Source organism: Humulus lupulus, chromosome 8, assembly GCF_963169125.1.
Source record: "Humulus lupulus chromosome 8, drHumLupu1.1, whole genome shotgun sequence".
NCBI lineage: Eukaryota > Viridiplantae > Streptophyta > Magnoliopsida > Rosales > Cannabaceae > Humulus > Humulus lupulus.
Genome location: NC_084800.1, coordinates 31945835 through 31966459, shown reverse-complemented (window position 1 = coordinate 31966459; position 20625 = coordinate 31945835). Strand labels below are relative to the sequence as shown.

Sequence of the window (20625 nt, the reverse complement as noted above, 5' to 3'; positions counted from 1 at the left end):
ATGCATTGTATTATTAAATTTTTTGACCTTATTATAAAATTCTTTCACCTACACCATCATATCAGCTTCAAGGATTATTTTTTAAAACATTTACTTTTGGATAGATTTGAGATTTTGAGGTTCCATAATCATCTTAGGTAGTAGATTTTGTTATCATTGTTCAGGGTAATCTCAAAAGTTACTTGGTGTTGAAAATCTCAAATGTTGGATTTTCTTTTCTTTTAGACTTGTACCCTTTTGTCTGTAAATGTGCACTCGATTGCATTGCATGCTACTCCGAATGCCAACTTGACTTTATATAATATAAAAAAGGTGCACACTAGTTTATCTGCCACGCCATAAGAAAATTGCTACAGATGACCAGATACATTGTTTCAGCTCAGCCTAACTACAATCATAATGTTCCCACTGATGTCTTTACAAACCCAGGCCCAGCTAGAAGATCAACATATGATGATAATATTTCTCTCCTTAAAAGACAGCTGAAAGGCGTCTATCATGTTAACATGGCTTGAGCATATCATGCAATACCTTCTTACACTAGTCGAGAAAAGCACAAAAGTAAAACAATGGCTTGTTTGTCTGTGCAGTAAATAAGTTCCCCCACTTTTAAAAGCAATAGTAAATAAATGAATTAATGCCATAAACTTTAGTTACGGATGCTCTTTCTGCGGTATTAGATAAGACAAGGTTTCTTGTACAAAGCCTCATTAGCAAATAATAGAGAGTGAATTGATGTATCATGCTCATCCATTGCTCTACAATTCTACTTGGTAATAATAATTATTATACAAACAAAATTGAAGAACACAAAGTCAGTATGTTGAATCTTGAATTTCTCTTTTAACAGTGAAAAATGAGAAAGAACGGTATAAATGAGAACCTAATCAATCTAGACAGATCACATTTAAGTTAGTTTCCAAAACCAAAGCGTTTGTTTGAGAACACATTTCTGTAAGCATGCAGACCCTCCCGCCATGCAGACCCATTCCATCAACGTGATAGTGTCCCCTCAGCAGTTTGCTCCATATGAATTGTCAGAGATCAAAAACACTTCCAAGAGTCGACTTTACAACACACCAATTTGTCCGCAGTGATTCAAACCGTGGTGGGTCTTGGCTTAAAAGAGCACGGCAGCATAGCTTGCGTACGACAACAACAGAAAACAATCAAAATCTCAATTACATTGCACAGACAAGACCACACGATGCTCACGTAACGTTAATTCCTTGCATGCTCGGGAATAAGACGATGTCGCAACTCAGTTGATGCACCAGCCAATTCTGTCGAATATTAGCCATCAGCAAATAAAACAGGTAACGGTGAAGAGTTAAAGGAAATGAGGGTTTATATCCTATAAATATACATGTGTGTGTATGTATATATATTACCTTGAGCTGTAAAATTGAATAAAGGAGGTAGAGCTCGGCCATTAGGTAACACCGCATTTGGGTCTCGTAACTCGTCGAAGAAGGGATGCGCACATGCTTCCAACTGGAAATCAGGAAATGGATTAGAGGATGATAGTAAACATTTGGTTTGTATCATTACAAAAAGGGACCAATTCAGCAAAACCATGTGAAATATTGTATCATTATCTAAAGCCAATTAATCTTCTTACAGCGGTGCAACGAAGATTTGGTGAATATTGGAGCAGCCGTGACACCAAGTCAACTGCTTCAGGGGGCATTCGCTTGTGGAATATCTGAAAAACCAAGTCATTTTTTAAGCATGAGCATCTACAGCATAGCGGTACCGGAAAAAAAATCATAAAACTACTTGACATTTTAAAAAAAAGCTGACCTTGTGCCATGGGTGTGCTTTGATCTGAGGAAACTTGAATTCAGTGTAATTTGGGTTCATGCATCGAATTTCTTCTCTTGTTGGTGTCCCGAGAATCTATTAGGACAAAGCAGAAAAGGAAAAATATAAGCAAAGGTAATACAAAATGCAGCACAAGTAGTTAACGAGGAATAATGGTAATTTCCACACTAACTATACCTTGATAATTTCCACCAACTGATCAACACCGCTCTCCCCAGGAAACAATGGCTGCAATAAAAGCATGATCCAACGTGTATCAGAGCTAGCCGTTGAGTGTTGAATTAACAAGGCAACAAAAACCACCCAAAGAGATGACACCAAGAGCAAATACACTTGTGGATTGAGGCATAAACAAAGGGAGATTTAATGGGAAAAAATATACTGTAATTGTAAGCCACAGATACATGCCCAGGAAATAATGAATAATCACAAATCATTTACTCAGTTTACAAACTATTTCGCCGGAATATCCCACAAAAAAAAGAAATTAAGACACCAATTGGACTCGTATAAATTTACCTGTCCTAGAAGTAGCTCAGCCATGACACAACCAACAGACCACATATCAATTGCAGTGGTATACTCGGTAGCGCCAAATATAAGTTCAGGAGCCCTGTAATACCGTGAGCAAATATACGATATGTTGGGTTCACCTGGCACCTAAACACAAACTCTCATAAGTTATCAGTATTCGGAATAATACATTACAATTAATAATAATGAAACTTACCAGCATTTTTGCACTCCCAAAATCACATATCTTAAGCTGATGTGTTTGAGAATTAACCTGCATAATGAATAAAAGAGATTCTCAGAAGAAAAAATAACATCTTGATAAGTAAGTAATATATTTTTTGCAAAAATCATTATCTAATTACTTCACAGAGATATTTTTCCAAATTGGTTTGAATCCAAACAATGAGAAGATATAGAGTGGTAACAAGGACAAAAAATAAAAGCATTTAAACTTAGTAGACTACTGGACTCCAGAGAAATCTCTGTATGAACTAATGATATTATGCCAGAATAAGCATACAACGCCCTAGTGTTACCAAACCAACGATAAGAGCAGGAACCTACCAGCAAATTTTGGGGCTTAATGTCACGATGACACACACCAACAACATGATGTAGGTAATTTAATGCACGACAGATCTACAAAAGCAAAACCAATAAAACTGAATGTTACAAAACACATCAGCATAATCTAATACAGTACAAATAATAAGTAATTAAAGACTTACCTGATATGTATAAAGTCGCACATTGATCAGAGGCATATGTTGAGTTGACCTAATATAATTCTTTGAAACTCGATAGACAGTATCAGATACAAACTCAAGGACCAGGTTAAGATACAGCTCGTCTTTATCAGTTGTTGAAAAGAAACAATGCTTCAATTGAATGACATTGGGATGGTCAAGCAAGCGCATAACTTGAAGTTCTCGATTCTTGTATCTCTTGTCTTGTAGAACCTTCTTAATTGCAACTGCCTCACCCGTTTCCAAGCACTTTGCCTAGATAAATCGTCATGAATCATGACAGTGAAGAACTTGGCATCAATATCAATATGAAAATAATTGTTCATTGTTTAGGCTTTCTTAAAGAAAAAACAAAAAATCAACACCAACAATTTGGAAGATGGATAGTCAGATATGTTTCCAAGTACCTGAAAGACAACACCAAAAGAACCAGTTCCAACAACACGTTCTGCCATATACGAAATTGTCTGCATAAACAATATTATTAATACTTTATATTAACCCTCAAAAAAAACCTATAATACAAAAGAGATTACACGGAACATCCCAAGGTATCCTATCTATTAGTTGTAGAAGTACATTTTGCTTAAAATAAAAAAAGACATAAATTGGGGGAAAGGAGGTGCAATGTTAAAGATGTAAACATGGTTTTCTAAGAAAAAAGGTTAACCTGTTTCGGTAGTCCATTTCGGCCACCAACTGTTGTTGCTATAATCTGACCTGTTTCCGTTCCATGACCATTTATAACAGTGGGTTCCATGTCCTGCACAAGGCAAAGGAAACTTGTCATTCAACAACTGTTTATTTTTTTAGTCTTTTTTATCCTTTTTTTTCCCATCATGTACAACAGTTAAATTTCTAAGGTTGCTCTTTCCGTATATGGCAGAAAACAAAAGCAATTGCTCACATTTGCAAATAAACACTAATGAAGACTTACCTTTTCATCACGGCTATTAGCTTTCTCATCTCTAATTTTCATTTCGTGCAATTCTTTGGGGAGCTGATCATAGCTAGTTTTCTCTGCCATTTCCTCGACTTTTGACTCGGAGTTAGCAATTGAAGGTAAAGTAGACGTGCACGCAACATTTTCCAGTGCAGTAGATGGCACATGCTGCTGTAAATTAGAAGCACTTTCCTGAATGGCATTTGATTCAACATTTACTTGCTCCATATCTTGATCAACCTTTGCTCTCTTTGTACTACCATCCGCACCCTAAACGAAAATCATTCAAATTTAACTTATAAAATTTTGGAACCTGAGAGGTTAAAGAAACAACTAACCTATCTAACTGAGAACAAAGGTGATGTTTGAGGCAGTAAGTTTGGGTAAAAATAAATTCACAAAGTTAACTTCCATTTTATTACCCATAAAGTTAATCTATTGTAAATCAGAATTATTTTTCCCAGCACCAATGGTAATCCAAAAACTACTTTCTTAGGTAATAAATCCAAAGACATTGGCTTAGAAGGAAGAAAGAAGAAGAAGAACAGATTCAAGTGATTTTTTGACATAAACAAAAATCAATGCTCAACGCTCATACAACAATGTGCCGTCTTCAATGCATCATAGAATCCATACCATGTTATGTTTATCAACATGATTTAAAACACCATAATATCAGGCCACCATTAAATAACTGAGCAAATTTATTATTCAAATTTCGGATCCTATTTATACTCCCATCTCATCCACAATACAGAATGCAAATCCATTACAAACAAAGAAAAAACTAGAATGCAATAATAAGCAAAATCATATACTAATTTGAATCTCTCAAGATGACCCTTCTTGTGGGAAAAATAAACATCACCAGAATAACCATTCAAGAGAAGGGGGAAAAAATCATTGATTCTCTCTCTTTTTTTTCCCATAGGATTACAGTATTTTACCAAATGTTACCGGAGTTGAAATGTGCAATATCCTTAACCATAGCACAAAAACACCATTTATTTTTCCTCTTTCCTTTCAGTTTCATAACTTTTTTACACTTTCTTCAAAGCCAAACAGTTTATTCTAAAAAAATATGTTAAAAAGAGTGAACTTACAGGGTCCGATGAGATTGAGGTCCGACCCGAGGCAATGCTCTTAAGGCGACGCATCATATTCATCTCTTCGTTTCCACGATTCACAGCACCCCACCTCCAAACCCTAATATCTCCAAATCCCCAAATACCAATCAATGCAATCACCCCCAAAGAAGGAGTTTAATGAATCACGATCACAAAAATGAAAAAATAAAAGGAGAGAGAAAGTCTCCCTCTCTACCCCTGCCTTCTCTCTTCCTCTCTCTCTCAATCCCTAATCCAAAACAAGAAAGAGGCAAACTCTGAAAATAGTGAGAAGAAATTAGAAATAATAAATAAAAATTAAAAAGGGAAAGAAGCCCGCTCTCCCCCAGACTGTAATAGATTTTTTAGAGTTTTTTCTCTGTTCTATGAGGAAAGCCATTACGTGTGGCCTTTTTTTATTAATTTAATTATTAATTTTTTTTAAAATTGTCTTTTTGAAATTTCTACGGTCAAACTGGGATCAAACATCAAAGCCAATCATTCCAGCCTGAAATATTTCTTTTTTGTACTACAGTCAAACTCTTAATAGTGGCCGTCGATGTGTCATGATGGAAGAATCCGACGGTGGATATTCTGATTTTGGGGATCTCTAGAGCGAATGAAGTTACTAAAGTACCCCTATTTGGTAAGAGTATTTACGATTAAGGAATTTCAGACAAAATTGGATAATTGTGACGGAATATTCGGGGGAAGACCTTTTGACTGGTCTTCGGGTTGGCCGGTGAGGTTTTGCGGTTAGGTTATTTCGGATTTGTTTAGGATTTTGACACCTTAACAATAGTGTTGCTATTTAGCCCTTTTATCTAAATCTTTCTTCTTAATTTGACTTTATTTATTAAATTAAAAACAAGTCTTTATCAACCTCTAAACATATCATGATTTAAATTTGACCCCAAAATAAAATAAATGTTGTAGCTTGTAAAATCAAAGACCAAAGCAATTAAAGTAAGGCTGAATTTGTATTTCAGAATAAAATAAAGCTGAATTATGGAATAGAATACTCATAACTTATATAAGTCTAATACACCAGCTGCTTTTTTTTATTTAACATTTTGGTGTGAAACTACAATATTTTAAATCTTGTTCTGTATGTGATCTACTACTATTATAACATTATTGAATGAGAAGTACTTTTATTTGACAGTATCAGCGGTCCAAATAATTATGCATTAAATAATATGTAAAATTTCTATGTTCAAACAAAGTAAAATTCTAACTGCCTACCTCTTTCAATTTTCCACCATTTACATCCTAGAGCACATTTTTCTATGGGGACGGAGTCCTCTAGAGCCCTGCTCTTAATTGGAAGAATACATGTTAAAAGAGAGAACAGAGTGGACACGGGATAATTTTTAATTTCTGAATGTTAAATGACATTATCCTGTTGGAAGAATACATGTTAAAAATGAGTTCCCTATGAATATAACATTATTGACTGAGAAGTACTTTTATTTGACAGTATCAGCGGTCCAAATAATTATGCATTAAATAATATGTAAAATTTCTATGTTCAAACAAAGTAAAATTCTAACTGCCTACCTCTTTCAATTTTCCACCATTTACATCCTAGAGCACATTTTTCTATGGGGACGGAGTCCTCTAGAGCCCTGCTCTTAATTGGAAGAATACATGTTAAAAGAGAGAATAGAGTGGACACGGGATAATTTTTAATTTCTGAATGTTAAATGGCATTGTCCTGTTGGAAGAATACATGTTAAAAATGAGTTCCCTATGAATATTTTTCACTCTGTCCCCACAAAAATAAAGCGGAGATGAGGATTAAAATATAAATGGAGACAAAGACAAGATTAGAGCTGTAAATGTGGGCCGCTCGGCCCGGCCCATATTTTTCGTGCTTCTGGTAAATTCGGGCCGGGCCCGGCCCGGCCCATATTCAATTCATGTCATGCTTGTGCCGACCCATTTTTGAAAGAGTAGGCCCAGCACGGCCCATGGGCCCGGCCCACTTTCCTTATTCGGGCCCAAATTTGGGCCCACTTTTAGGCCCACTTTTTTTTGCTAAAAAATGTGAGGATGGAGAATTGAACCCTCCACCTCCTCTTTAACCATCAATGGACTTACCACCAAACCAAATACATTTCTTTGTTTAAATTATAATTTTAGATATTTTTATATACTTTTTAACAATATTTTACACAAAGTTATATCAAAGATAATTATTAGAATTTTAATACCTACTAATAAATGCTAAAAATTTAACTAACAAATCTTAAAATAAATTAATATAATTATAAAAATATAAACATTGAAAAAAATAAGACATATATTATCATTTTAATTTATTAATTATTGACAAATAAAAATTTATTATGATTATTAATGTCAAAATATCGGGTTTTTTATCGTGTCGTGCTTTCGGGCTAGTTTGTTCGTGCTTTCGTGTCGTGCCGTGCTAAGCCCGTGTCGTGCCGTGCCTGGCCCAAGCCCATATTTTTTCGTGCCGTGCTAAGCCCGTGTCGTGCTCGTGCCTCCCAGGCTCGTGCCGGTTTTGTACCGTGCTCAAAAGCCCGGCCCGTATTTACAGCTCTAGACAAGATAGCACTTCCCGCCAATTTCTCTTCCCATGTGCATTACTAATCTACATATGATTTGGCCCACTTGAAAACTTAAATTATTTATAGGATTTTGTATTGTCAATTTAACATAGACCTATTTCTCAAAAAAAAAAAAAATTAACATTGACCTATAACTAACTAAATTAACTCATATTTTTTTACACCATCTACTTTCGCACATAACTCCAAATTGGAGTAAATAACATCTCCAACCGAACTTTAAATCTAAATAAATATAAATTTATTCTAATACCAATAATTCCAATTTCTTTACTTTCTTTTTTTTAATAGAAAACTACCAACAGTACCATTTTCTTTGTGCTTAATATATATATTTTCCATCTACATTGTTTCTTTATTCTTGTTTAGTGTAATATAGATTTGAATTAATTAATTATTTGATGTTATATTTGGTGCAAGAACTTGTAGATGAGATAACAAATTGGTGTGAAAATTGTGCTAATTTAGTGTGTTAAAATTGTATTCTTTTAATATAATGACAAATTTTCATTTATGTTCTATGTTAAATTTGCAGTAATAATATCTATGTAGTAGGATTTGTTGTACTTAAATGCTTATATAAAAAATTTGGCGATAATAATGCTTACCGTTACGAATTTGGTGCAGTCGTTGGTCCTTGAGCCGTTAAATGTATAAAGGGGTACACGTGGCAGTACCCGATTGGGTAAAATTAATTTTAATTTATTAAATATTTTAAAAACCCTTAACAATTATTTTTAAATTTTAAATAATAAAGAATTCAATAAATTAATTGAAATCTCTTATCCACATTTCTTGCCTTGGGCCCGAGACCGTGATCCAGGCCCACTGGCTGGGCAATTGAGGTTAGGCCCAGCCCAGGCCCGTTTGGCAGGAAGTATGATTGACATCGACAGCCCAAGTGTGGGCCCAGACCCAGAGGGTGTCCGGGAAGAATGATCCGGGACGTTCATCCGGGAGACGTACAGTTGTTTGGGGTTACGGTCGGGATGTATGCAAACGGTCCCGAAGCCTGATAAACAATCCGGGCTCCTGGTGGATGATCTAGGCTTACGGTAAACGAAGAAGGACAGAGGTAAACGAACCCGGGTCAAGTCCTCAGGGTTGGCAGGATAAAGCATCCGTGACCCTGACTCCGCCCCATGAAGCGTGGGAGTTGTCCCCACGTTTCACCTACGGAAAATGCCACCTCGGGATTGTACGCTGCTGGTTCGGACCAGCGCCGCCACTACTATGACCGATCTTGTCCCCTGAATCTGCCTCGTAACTCGAAATGCCCAGACCAAAAGCCTCAATTTGTCGGGTGATAGATAGGCTTTGGGCTGGCCCAGTGGGATCTGGTTAATGTTTGTCTTTTATGTTTTTATCCTTTGTATTAGGCTTCCGATAGAGAAGCCAGTGGTATTTATACCTTTATTGGGCCCGGGTCAGCCCGGCCCAAGCCCAGTGCTCCTGTGAACCTATAAATACAAACGACAGAGCACTGGGGAAGGGATCCTTTTTGGCGTGTATACAGTTACTCTGCTAAAACGAAGAGAAAACTCCATTGTTATAAACTTTCTAAGCTCTAATACAATTGCCTCGTGGACTAAGGCTCATTAACGCCCCAACCACGTAAAAATCTTGTTTACATCTTCTAAATCCCTTATCTTTAATCTCTCTTAACTTACATTAATATAGTTTCCGAAAATCTCGGTAAACATTTTGGTGCTTTCATTGAGAGCCTGAGAAAGCTAGTGTTAACATCAAACCTTTACAACAATGGTGAATACAAGACACACCACTTTCGACCCTACTAACCCAGAACAGGGCAATGGAGAGCCACTGCCCCCCCAACCTCTTCCTCAAAGTCCACCTAAGGACGCTCCTCATCAAACGTCCCACCCTGACGAGTGACAAGAATATGAAGGTGGAACAGAGTACGAGGAGGACTATTACAAGGAAGAGGAGGGGAATAAGGGGGAATACCACGACGAAGCTGCGGATCCCGAGATCCCAGGAATGGACCCCAACCAGGAGGATCTGGAGGTGACTAGACTGAGGCAGCAAGTCCTGGACCAGGAAGCAAGGATTGCTGAGCAGGCAGAGGCATCTCGGCAGATGCAAGAGTCCCTCCAGGCCCTGCAGGCATTCATAGCTGCGTAGGGTCTGGCGACCAATCTCCCAGCTGGCCCGCCTCCGAAACAGCCCGCTCCGCAGGCCAGAACCGGAGCCCCCGAAGATGTGGGGCCAACCCCTCCCTGGAGCAGTTTCCTGAGCCAGACCTAGGAAACCCGAACCAGGAGAAAAAGAAGATCGAGGGAAAAATCCCCCAGTCCTGAGAGCCGGGACCGTCCCCGGCCACTCCCTAGGAAAGAGAAGGTGCGCCCCGTCCCAGGATAGGGCCACCCGACCAATCCGCAAGGGACGCGGCCACAGGATGCTAGGCCCCGGTATGCCCCAAGGCAAGTCGGACGGGAAAGGTCTTTGCACCCCAGTGCTTCGGTGAACAAAAATCGCCGGGAACGCCCGCATAGCGAGGAGCATCACGCCATTAGCTCCGGGGACGACACGTCCCGGGTGGACCTGCGCGATGGGCTTTAACGCTCGGAAGGAATGGGCCCGTAAGGAAAAGATCCGCCCCCGAGGTGGCGACCTTAGGAACAACATCAACAACATGAGGAACGAGAGAGTTCCCATAGAAGATGGCGTGGCCAGGCAGCTCATGGAGCAACTGGCCGCTCTAAAAAAAGTCATGGACTGCTAGGTTCGCAAGCAGGAAGGAGCGGACACCGACTCCGATGAGGAGGACAAAGAGCCTTGTGTGAGGCACATCCTGGACGTTGTACTCCCCAAGGTGTTCAAGATGCCGAGCCTCACTGCTTATACCGGGAACACCGACCCCAGTGATCATCTGTCCCGGTACAACCGAATTATGACCATGGCCCACGTTAGTGATGACGGCAAGTGCCTCTGATTTTCGATCACTCTAGGCGGTCCCGGCGAGGAATGGTGGAAGATACTCAAGCCCAGATCCATCCAATCTTGGTCGGTGCTATAGTCGGCATTTCGCAAACAGTTCGTGGCCGCCATAAGGATGGACATGCAAATCAGTGCCCTCGCAAATCAGTGGCCGCCATTGAGGGCCTACATCCAATCCGCCTGGTGGCATTGCAATCCGGGATCTGAGCGGGGTCCCCCCTCTGGGATGACATGCAGCGTAGCAAGGCTACTACCTTAGAAGAATTCATAAGGAGGGCCCAGGGTTTCATCAACTGGGAGGAGGCTCAGATCCAGGCGTTCAGATGGCCGCCAGCGCCTCAGCCCAATGCCCCGACATTCTCAGGATACGGGGTGCAGTTCCTGGCACAGCCCTACGTCACTACACTGATTGCCCCAGGCTCGGCGGCTACGTCTGGGGTTACCTACCCCACGCCTACAGTGTACGGTCTTGCCTCTTCCAGATATGCCCCGGTCCAATCCGCCCCCTTTTCTGGATATGGAGCCGCGCCAGCGGGTCACAGCGCTGCCCCTGTTGGGGCCCAGCAGTCCCAGGTGGGGGGGACTAAGGCAAGTGCAAACCCCTCCCAGGGAAAGAGGTCCGGCAAGGGCCAAAATTGGTCTGAGCCGGCTAAGAAAGGCAAGAGGAGCTACGAGCCCAAGTATTCAGAATACACCAATTTGGAGGACACCAGGGAGAACATCTTCCTGGCCACGGAAATGGCGGTTCACTACCGGAAGCCTGCCCCCATGTTCAAAGGAGGGAGGAATCCGAGAGATACCAACAAACGGTGCGCTTACCACAAGGACGTGGGCCACACGACTGAAGAGTGCCGACAGCTTAAGGATGAGATCGAGAATCTGATCAAGCTGGGGCATCTCCACCAGTGGGTCAGGATGCTCGTGGGAGTCCCGGGTGCGCCCAGAGCATATTCGCCTCATCGTGTTGCCCTGCTCTCCCAAGCGCTGGTAGCCCTACTCTCCCAAGCGCAAGAAGAAAGCCTCATCGTGTATGAACCTCCGGCCTTGTCCCTCATCTCGCCCAGGCCTTCTTCTCCGGCCCCTTCCCTCATAGCTCTACTCGCCCAAGCATAAGACCTTTAGATCTAGATAAAGAAAAACAAACCCAAACGGCAAGCAAGAAAAAGAAAAAGATCCTGAGTTTTCAGGTTCAAGCTCCTGGTTTGTGTGGGACGATGGGGAGAAGAGAATGAAAAGAAGAAAAAGAAAACAAGGGCTGAGATTTAGGATGAACAAGAGGGAGGAAGAAGGGGAGAAAAAGAAAATAAAAAAAAGTTTAAATTAGATTTTAAAAAAATAATTTTTAAGGGTTTTTAAAATATTTAATAAATTAAAATTAATTTGACTCAATCAGGTATTGCCACGTGTATCCCTTTATACATTTAATGGCTCAAGGACCAACGGTTGCACCAAATTCGTAACGGTAGGCATTATTGCCTCCAAAATTTTATATAAGCATTTAAGTGCAACAAATCGTACTATATAGGTATTATTGTCGCAAATTTCCCAAAAGAAAATGAGCATTATATTTGCACCCCAAGATTTGATTAAGACACCCAATTTTTATTAAAAATTATATATAATATATTTTTTTCAACTTATGCTCACATTTCTCTAAAAAAATAATTTATTTGTCCTATTCTAAAATATACATGTATATAATACATATTTTAAATATTTAAATATAAAAACTTGTTAAAGTATGAGTTTTTTCTAAAAAAAAAAAATATGCAAACAAGATAAAATAAAATTATTCAAATTAACAAAAAAAAAAAATTAAGGAATATCAAGAAAAATATTGAAAAAAAGTGTTAAAAGTAATTTTAAAAATTAATTTTTTTAATTAATAAGTGTATATATATTTTTAAATGAAAATATAATAATCAAAATAGATACTTTACTTTCATATAAATTATAGCATTTTCATATCTCTAAAATTCATTTCTCTTCTTCAAATATTTCAACTTTATGCTGCTCTACCTTCAAAATTTGGTGATACTTTTTGAAAATGACTTGAATATGCTAAGCGTATTAGTTTATTTATACAAAATCACGACATAGAGTTTTTAAACCATTTCCAATACAAGATTTAAATTTTGTGTCAAATTTGATACAAAAAATAAATCAATGCTATATTTTGCTCAATATTTACAATTATGCTCAAATGCAAAAATATAAATTAACTAAAAATATCAACAATTCATTTAATATTTATTGATAATATACAAAAGTAACCATTTTTTTAATTTTTTATTGTAAAAAATGTAATTATTAATTGTTAATTAATAAATTAGTGACAGTTGGTAAATAAAAAAGTGACATTAATTGTTGTGCTAAATTTGGCTTATGTTATATCATGTGTCAAATTTGGCACAACTTTTAGTACGTGTCAAATTTGACACACATTTTTTAACATCATTAGAGTGATAATTTTGCTAAAATGTGCTAAATATAACAATGAACAATATTTTTGACACTCCATTGAAGATGCTCTTAGCATTTGTTAATTGTGGAAATTAGATTCTATACCCATTTTTTAGATTTCAAGTTGAAGAATAACTCCTGTCCAAAAATATTACAAAAATAGCCACTTTTTTGTTTAACATCCCTATTATGCCCTTTACGTAATTTATTATTTTATTTTATTTTTGTTTTGGTTGACGCCGTTTTTCGTCAAACAGTGAAAGAAGAGCACATAAACAATAATTGATAATGGCCAATTGAAATAAGACAATATAAACACACGATTTTTATGTGGTTCAGCAGTTAAATCTGCCTAGTCCACGAGTCTCTGTTATTAAACTCAAGATTATCTCTGAAAATTCTTTAAGCATGAATTCTTCAGAGTTTTCTCTCAAGGTTCAAAATTTCGGTCCTTTACAATGGTGCATGGCCTCTCTATTTATAGAGAAGATCCAAGAATAATATCCCACATATTTTGGGTAGTTACTCTTTTTGTGTAATTCAAATAAATGGCTTTAAATGCATATAATCAGATATAAAAGGAAACGTCTCCTGAAGACCAGGTGGCGTATAACTGACCAAATAATATCCCATGATTCTAGGGGATTTACAATAATAAATGAGGATTATATCTCGTATTTATAACACTTGTAGATATTCAAGGTGGTTATCACGTATCTCTAAGGCTTTAGCCTCCCAGGTTTCCCGTCATCTATCGAGCTAGAAACATCTCCCGAGGCCACATGGCTTTCGAGATCGTATGTGCGTCGAGCTCGGGACCCCTGATCCGAGGTCACCCCTGAAGATGAGAGCGTCTATGTCCTGCAGGCTCGATATTTAATCCTGGAGCATATTTCCAATCTTATGAGTCCACTTGTTTGCGAATCCAACTTTCGAGGTCATATTTAACATAGCTCGAAATCTGGGTGTAGCATCTTGCCCCCTCAAAAGTATTTGTTCGAATCCTAAGAGAAGGAAACTTTTGAACTACTTCTTTGAGAACTGTACCGTCACACTTTTGAAAATGGACACGCGTCAGCTAGGTATTGCTCATTTTTGGTACTTGAGTACCTTGGAAACATGCCCACGATCATCCGTCTGCCACCTTTTTGGCGCCATCTTGTCATTGATTCCCATCCGTCCGATTTAGCAAGGATTTCATTCAACGCCCCGGATTAATCCCCCTTTTTCCATCTATATATACGAGACCCCATTCTTCATCTATATTTTTACCTTCGTTCACCAAAAGCAAGAAAAGAAGAAAAACGAAACCAGAGACCTCTTTATAAAGTTTCTATTCTGTGCATGTTTTCTCGGCCAAAGAAACAAAGAAACCCTGGTCTGTTCGAGTCCGTGAGTTCTTATTTGCAACCTCTTCTTCAATCGACAATCTCTCTGCAATCGCCATTATTGTGTAAGTATGCAATCTTTGTTTTCCATTTTGTCAGTTTTTATTCATGCTGTTCTTGCTGTGTATGTGTATATACTAGTTTACATCCTTAGCATAATATGATAGGAGGTTTTGATCCGATAGGCTCTTATGCTTTTTAGACTTCCATACTGGATTTTCATCACTGGCCTATACCCAGTTTTCATATTTGAGTGAGGTTCCTTTTTTCTGGGTTTTGAAATTTTTTACGCGACGTTTCTCGTACACTAAGTTTTCGGGTAAAAAACATGGGACTTGACAAATGCACGAAACCCAAGGCTGCCTTTCCTGGTTAACCGCCACTTTTCCCTTGATTTTCGGGATTTTCAAAAAATTATCCACGCTCCTTTCTTTTTCGTGGAGCGCACGCCCTGACTCTTCAATAAGGGTCTTAATATTTAACTTGTTTTGCTCCTAAACCCCGAGCTCGTAAGTTTGAGCTCGGAACTCTTGCATGCATGGCCCTCACCATTTTTTCTTTCTCGCTAGATGTCACAGAATCTGGAAAGACGGTGGGGGTCGTTGCCAGCAATCCCTTACGAGCCAAAATCTCCGAGCCCAGAATCGCTGTTCGCCTGGAATCAACGTCGAATAAGAGAATACGAGCTTGCGCGCGAGCAAGAGGACATTCGAGCTCACTACCGCCGCCAGATAGACGAGGTCATAGAGGGGAAGAGGAGAGTTCTTCGGGAGGCCCTCTATCCGGAATCCTATTCAGGACCTAGGCCGATTCCTCTCGATCCTGCATTAAAGGTTACTGTCGCATATCGTCCAGGAGAGCTCAAATTTTCACTAATGGGGGAACCTTCTTCCTCGCAGACGAGGAGAGAAATGTTTGAGGCCGAGCACTACTAGAGCTCGGTTACCACAACTAGTCAAATAACTGACATCCTGGCTTTCCACGGCCTTAGCCTGTTAGGCTCCTTGAAGTGTCGACCTCCAGTCGACCATGAACGGAGCTGCTTCGCCCCTGGGGGCCGCGACGCCAGTGTGAAATACGCAGCCTGGAGCCAGGAACACATGAGGGCAGGAGCTCTGTTGCCCTTGAAGTCTTTTTTCAAGGACTTCACGGATTTCGTTGGGTTGGCCCCGTTCCAACTCAACACCAACTCTTACAGGGTACTGTCTGCCCTGAGGTCCTTATACCACGAGATGGGGTGGAAAGGACCTTCGCCTTAAGAGATCTTGTATCTCTTTTGCCTGAAAAGTAACCCCTCCCGAGCTCAGGGAGGGGATGGCTTTTATTACCTCTCGAGCTATCCCAAGGAGAAGAAGGTCTTTGAAGATCTTCCCAATCATCCGCCCGATTTCAAAAGGGCCTTCTTATGGACAGACGGTCTGTCCCCGTCTCGACACTATTCGTTCAGGCGGATTCGTAAGTATTCTTGTTATCTTTATTTCTGTGCTCGTGACTTTAGCTCTTAGATCCGTACTTAGTATAAATATGTTGTCTTTCAGCCAATTTTCAGCGTCCCACTCCTGACGATACAATGAAGGAGCATAGAGAGACCCTGCTCCAACTCCCACATGGCAGGAGGTCCCTCTTATACCTTCTACACGAGGATAAGCTCCGAAAGTGCGGACTTTTGGGGGAGGGCCAGTCCACCTTTGACTGGTCCAATAAAAAATACGAACACTGGGAGCAGGTGCCACTGCCCACAGGCGCCCTTCCTCCGAGGAGAGAAACGAGGCCGCCACTTCCAGTTCGCCCGAGGAGTCCGCTGTCTGGGAATGAGGCTAATGATGAAGCCTCAAGCTCGGATTCGGATGAAGGTAAATGTAACGCCCCAAACTCCAGGGACCGTTACGGTGTGCCTTGTAAACAGTGCTAAACTCGCTAATCGAGTCATTTGGCCAAAATCGTGAACTAAGCGTGATTAGCGGTTTAGGGATTAAAAACTTGGGTTAAGATGTAACGTTTCACTAGAACGTTTAACATATACATTGGGATCCCAAAAATAAAGTTTCAGAGTCTATTACAGAAAACATTTACAACATGCCGTTCTAAGCGGCAAAACAGGGTTCAACCCTAGTTCCACTTTAAACCTCGGCCGTGGCGGACGAGCAACTGCATATGTACACGTCATCACCTAAGCTCTCCAACTCAAGGATGGTCCAGCTTCCTCTTGCCTTTACCTGCACCACGCAGCACCCGTGAGCCAAAGCCCAGCAAGAAAACACAATAAAACATGATATAATATCAACAACAATCATAATAACCATTCAGGACTATCAGTCCAGGCAAATAGGTGACAATAGCCAAAAGTCACAATAATGAGCATCGCTCCTTCTAGCCACGTGACGATAGGGTCACCAGGGCTTAACCGATAAGTGATTCTTTCTTAAGTTTGATTAGGACAGGTGCAAGGTGATTAGTCACCAACATAACCTTCCTCACGACTCTAGAGTCGAGACTATGGACAACGTCCCTTAGCCATGTGACAAACGGTCACCGGGGTCATATACCTTGGCTATAGTCATCTGGTCGTAGACCAGGCAAGCGCTTATAAGTTCTTCGACTTTAGGGTTGCTCTAGCATTAATGCCATAGAGCCATTCAATGCGTGATTCTCGACTTTAGAGTCGGTCCCTGACTAGTCAGTGTCTTTCACCAGTAAGACATGTCACCAATCACATATCACATATTACATATCCATAAACGAGGTATTTAGCATGCTTACTAAACAGGTATTAGTACTATTAGGGCCATGCATCAACACAGAGACTCAAGCTCTGAACGATATCATACTCAGTATATAAGGCATGTCCCAATCACATGTTTCTCATGCATCATATGCAATAAATCCAGCAATCTAACATGCACCAATAACAGCCATGCATGTCACATTTAATAGTCAACCAGCATGCGTCAAGAATAGCCATGCATGTCATACATAATAATCAACCGACATGCTTCAATAGTAACCATGCATGTCATACTCATTAATCAACCAACATGCATCATAATAACCATGCATGTCATACATAACAATCAACCGACATGCGTCAATAATAACCATGCATGTCTCATACATAATAACCAACCGGCATGCATCAATAATAACCATGCATGTCTCATACATAATAATCAACTGACATGCATCAATGATAACCATGCATGTCTCATATACACAGGGTGCAGTTTTCTTACCTTAGATTCGAGCTAGTACCAATATAAGAACGATCCTTGAGAACGATCAACCTTTAAACCCTTAGCGGTCACCTAATCATAACCAAATATGAAACACCATTAATAACATGATAATCAAAGGTTTCACACCAATATATAGCCCCCAAGAGGTCAATCCAAACTAATCCAAGTAGTAGGGACACTCCCGAGGCCCATAACTAAGTTCCCGGGGTCAAAACGAGCAAACGGGGTGAAAACAGGGCAAAGGCTGCTGCCCTAGCACCTTGGGCCGCGGCCCCCAGGGTTCTCTGAGGCAAGGGCCGCGGCGCCCAGCGAAGACAAATTCCTGACACCTGCTTCTTCGAACTAGGGCCGCGGCGCACAAGAACAGGGCCGTGGCCCCCAACCCTGAGCCATTCCCAAACGTGTTTCAAGCACTCCAAATCCTCCAAAAACATACCCAAACATTCCCCAATCATCAAATCGAAGTTCCCAAGCTTCCCAATACTCCAAAACCCTCAAAACCCAAAGCTCAAACCGACCAAAAACTCAACAATCAACAAAGTCCAATTCTAAGCTTAGAAACTTTAAAAACTTAAAACTTCAAACTTAGATTACCTTCGATTGGGTTGTTTCTCATCAAATCCTTCGGTTAAGAAGCTTCTAATCTTCCCTAGGATCGCTATGCCTCGACCCTCGCTTGATTCCGACTCCTAGAACTCGAGATTTCCTCAAAAAGGCTTAAACGGTAAAACGGACTGTTTTGAGAGAGAACGAGAAGTTTCTAACGTACGTTCTTATCTGTCAAGCTACTTCAAGCTTAAGTAACCTCAAATAAAACCTAGTGCTCGGGGTCCCGAAAACACCCCCGGGGACACTATAGTCAAAACTTCCAGAATTTCACCCTGATCTCAAATATTCCCAATCTATCACCAAATAAACATTCCCATTACCCAAAAATTGACCCCGTTATGATAAAACCGCTAATCCATTATATATGACAGTCTCATGTCGAATAGCTCGAATATATCTCCATAATAATGAAATCTCATTCACAAATTACAATATGCACCCAATTTACAAATATGCCCTCAACAGGCCAAATTACCAAAATGCCCTTATAATAATAAATACACCCATATGCATGCATTCACAATCATATAATAATATAATTCACGTAAACATGCATATAACCATTATATATCATAATAAATCAATTATGGCCCTCCCGGCCTCCTAATCAAGGTCCTAAACCTTATTAGGAAATTTGGGGCATTACAGTAAAGTCCTTCCTACCTCAAGAATGTGGTCCCCCACCTTACTAAAACACAGGCCCAATAGGTTAGTCTCGTGTCCACAGGATAGATACCACTTCTACATATGGAGTTGGGTAGATGACTGTGTCCATAGGTTTGATAGTGGGCTCGGGAAATACGACACCATGTATACCACGGACGAGGTGTGGAACGGGATAGCTGTTCAGTATGGGACCAACAATTATAGGGACCTTTCGAGGTTATCACCCACATATAGGGAAGGCACTCCCCCCGCCTCCTTTGAAGACGGGGGAATTTCATGGTCCCCAAGCTCGATCTCGGGGGAGAGTTCCAGTTAGGTTTTTTCTATCATCACTTTATACGTCTGTGATACTGAAACAACTTGTATGCTTCTTTTTTATTAACTCACTCTGTGTTGTGACTTGTGCAGGCAAGATGGACTCCGACCTCGACAACATTATCGATGGCGCCGGCGCCAAGAGGAGCAAGCGCCCCAGAGCGGGGGCGCAGAAGACCGACCGGCCGGGCAAGGGCCCCAAGAGGTCCAAGAAAACCCCTCCTCCTGCTCCGCCGGTTTCGAGCTCCATCGCTGCGGCAACTTCCCAGGCCGGTGCTTCCACAACGGCGCCGTCCTCGCAGGTCGTTGCCTCGGCAGTGGCGCCGACCTCGCTGGTCGGTCCCTCCGCTATGGCTGAGTCCTAACCCCCCGTGGTGGTTCAGTCATCCTTAGGTCCGCCTTCTAGAAGGCCTTCTGCTTCTCGAGCACAGAAGCTATCAGTCTCCACCCACATGGATGCATATGTGGTTGACAATGCCGCTGGGTCCCATGGATCTACGTTGGTCTCGGATGTTATGTCCCGGATCGGCCAGAGCTATGGCAGTCTCGAAGCTCCCCAATGGCAGTGTTTAAATGACACCCGGGACTGCACTTTTCTCTACGAGAAGAGTATCGAGCATACTGCCGCGGTGAGTATCCTTCTATAGTCCTTCCTTTTCTGCTTATAATCACACTGACCTGGAGCTAATGGTGGTTTCTTCCTTTTTCAGGCTCTTGCCTTTACTGCCCAGCTCAACTATAAGCTGAACAATGAGATCCACTCGAGCAAGTCTCATGCTCAGGAGGCGAAGGATCTCCAGCTCAAAGCATGCGACGATCTGAAGGCAGCGAATGCGAAGCTCGAGGCAGGAGCCAAGGAACGTGAGGACATGGCCACCGAGCTCGGGAAGTTGAAGACTGAACTCGGGGAGCATAAGAAGGAGATCACCCAGCTCCAGGAGACCAACAAGAAGCTTGAAGAGGAAAAGGCTGCTACCTTTGACATCATGGAGGATGCAAAGCCTCGTCTCCTTGCTGAGTACAAAGAGAAGAAGGAACAAGCAGTCGACTCGGCCATGTATCGAATGTGGGCCTACAATGAAGATCTGGACACCAGCTTCTTAGGTCCTCACGAGGCGCCGCTTCTTGAAAGGTGGAATGCTTGGCTCGAGAAGGAAGAGGCTGAGCAGCTCGAGAAGGAGAAGGCTGATCAGCTCGAGAAGGAAAAGGCTACTCGGGACGCCGTTTTGGATGGAGCCCAAGAGGATAGCCATGCTAC

At 40.9% G+C, this 20625-nt stretch overlaps 1 protein-coding gene across 1 annotated transcript; it reads right to left on the bottom strand.

Moving 5' to 3' along the window:
* Nucleotides 1–648: 648 nt before the first annotated feature.
* Nucleotides 649–5522, bottom strand: LOC133796659 (shaggy-related protein kinase theta). Its single transcript, XM_062234272.1, has 13 exons — nt 5133–5522; nt 4024–4299; nt 3757–3849; nt 3494–3553; nt 3069–3341; nt 2905–2979; nt 2555–2611; nt 2344–2484; nt 2002–2052; nt 1804–1899; nt 1622–1705; nt 1392–1494; nt 649–1283 (listed from the first exon to the last, which is right to left on the bottom strand). Exons 1-13 carry the CDS (start codon nt 5193–5195, stop codon nt 1222–1224), a joined length of 1434 nt encoding a protein of 477 aa, XP_062090256.1. The 5' UTR covers nt 5196–5522; the 3' UTR covers nt 649–1221.
* Between the last annotated feature and the right edge of the window lie 15103 nt (nt 5523–20625).

Coding starts and splice junctions, on each gene's coding strand:
- LOC133796659 (XM_062234272.1), bottom strand. CDS start 5,195: ATGAATATGATGCGTCGCCTTAAGAGCATTGCCTCGGGTCGGACCTCA. Junction 3,342..3,493: donor CTTTTGGTGTTGTCTTTCAG/GTACTTGGAAAC, acceptor CGATTTATCTAG/GCAAAGTGCTTGGAAACGGG. Junction 2,053..2,343: donor CTGAGCTACTTCTAGGACAG/GTAAATTTATAC, acceptor CTTTTATTGCAG/CCATTGTTTCCTGGGGAGAG.